Raw genomic sequence first — 2,070 nt, forward strand, 5'->3', positions numbered from 1 at the left:
TTTTTTTTTTTGAGAAGAAAATGAATGAATGAAAATATAACAAATAGTAGCAAAAGGAAAGAAAAGGAAGATTTTTCTAGATTATGCTACGTGGAACAATATTGTCTATTAACAAAATTGAGTCTATGAAAACTTGTTCAACTGCCATTGGTGAGGTTCATTGAGAAGCTACAGAGTTCATTTTTGGTTGATTTTGATTGAAGAAAAAACTAGTTTTCTTTTATTGATAAAACTTTTCCGTTTATTTAAAAAAGAATTACATGCTTAAATATTTAATTAGTTAAAAAAGAAATGATTTTTTTTATAATATTTTAATTTTAATTTTTTACGTGATATATTTAATATTATAAAATTGATAATTTTAATTTAGGAGGATCAGTGATAGGCCGATGAAGATTAAGTTGGTCTTTAGGGGCTTTACGTTGCATGTTTGTAGTGTTTATGCGCCGCAAATGGGCGTGAAAGAGGAGGTGAAGGCGAGATTTTGGGAAGATTTGGACGAGGTAGTGAGAAGCGTGCCTAGCGCGGAGAAGATCGTCATAGCAGGGGACTTCAATGGACACATTGGGATCCTACCTGGAGGTTATGATGATGTGTATGGTGGTTTTGGCTTCGGTGTTAGAAATGGCAAGGGAGCGGCCGTGTTGGATTTTGCGAGAGCCTTTGAGCTGGTGGTTGTGAACTTGAGTTTCCCGAAGAAGGAGGATCACCTAATTACCTTTCGGAGCACGAAAGCCAAGACTCAGATTGACTTTCTGCTGCTTAGAAAGGGGGATAGGGTGCTATGTAAGGTCATTTCGAACGAGCACCTCTCAACCTAGCATAGGCTGTTAGTGATGGACTTGTCTATCAAGAAGATGAAGAAGAAATGGGTCAGGGAGAGTTGATCTAGAATTAAGTGAGGTAGCTTGACGCCAAAAAGTGCATTGAAGATAGGGGGAAAGGTGCGGGTATGGAAGCGTGAGAGTACAGAGGGGACGTGGATGCTATGTGGGATGGGGCGGTCAGCTGCATCATAGAGACTGCTAAAGGTGTGTTGGGTGTTTCGAGGGGTCGGGCAGGTAGGCATAAGGGGGACTGGTGGTGGAATGAAGAAGTGAAGAAGAAAGTGGAGATCAAGAAGGGGGCGTATGTTAAGTTGATTAAAAGTAAAGATGAAGAAGAAAAGCGGGTGAGTAAAGAGGGGTACAAGGTAGCTAGGAAGGAGGCTAAGTTGGCAGTTACGGCTGCCAAGTCATCAACGTTTGTATGCTAGGTTAGAGGAGAAAGAAAGGGATAAGAGGTTGTATAGGCTTGCAAAAGTATGAGAGCAGAAGAGTCGTGACCTAGCTCAAGTGAAGTGCATTAAGGGGGAGGATAGTAGTGTTCTGGTGGAGAATGCTCACATTAAGAAGAGCTGGCAGGACTACTTTCATAGACTTTTGAATGAGGAAGGGAATAGAGGCATTGAGCTAGGGAAGCTGGAGCATTCGGAGAAAAGCCGTGATTTCAGCTACTGCAGGCGTTTTAAGGTAGAGGAGGTCAAAGAGGCTATTTGTAATATGCAGAGGGGTAGGGTGACGGGGCCGGATGAGATTTCAGTAGATTTTTGGAAGTATGCGAGAGGGGCAGGGCTTGGGTGGTTGACGGATTTGTTTAACAGTATTTTCAAGACTGCGAGAATGCCTGAGGCTTGGAGATGAAGTACGATAATTTCGCTTTACAAAAACAAAGGTGACATTCAGAGTTGCAACAACTACAGGGGTATTAAGCTGTTGAGTCACACTATGAAGATTTGGGAGAGAGTGGTTGAGCGGAGATTGAAGAGGGTTGTGCCTGTTTCAGAGAACCAGTTTGGATTTATGCCTGGTCATTCAACGACAGAGGCAATCCATTTGGTGAGGAGATTGGTGGAGCAGTATAGATAAAGGAAGAGGAACTTATACTTGGTGTTCATCGACTTAGAAAAGGCGTATGATAAAGTCCCGAAGGAGGTTTTTTGGAGGTGTTTAGAGGTGAGAGGGGTCCCGGTGGCGCACACCAGAGTTATTGAGGACATGTACGGTGGAGTGAAGACCAGGGTAAGAACGG

General features: G+C 42.7%; 1 protein-coding gene across 1 annotated transcript; it reads left to right on the forward strand.

Annotated features, from left to right (window-relative positions):
• The first annotated feature begins 389 nt into the window (after positions 1–389).
• Positions 390–1,682, forward strand: LOC124891231 (craniofacial development protein 2-like). Its single transcript, XM_047403037.1, has 2 exons — positions 390–791; positions 1,314–1,682. Exons 1-2 carry the CDS (start codon positions 390–392, stop codon positions 1,680–1,682), a joined length of 771 nt encoding a protein of 256 aa, XP_047258993.1.
• Positions 1,683–2,070: the final 388 nt, after the last annotated feature.

The sequence above is a fragment of the Capsicum annuum genome, unplaced genomic scaffold, assembly GCF_002878395.1.
Source record: "Capsicum annuum cultivar UCD-10X-F1 unplaced genomic scaffold, UCD10Xv1.1 ctg32559, whole genome shotgun sequence".
NCBI lineage: Eukaryota > Viridiplantae > Streptophyta > Magnoliopsida > Solanales > Solanaceae > Capsicum > Capsicum annuum.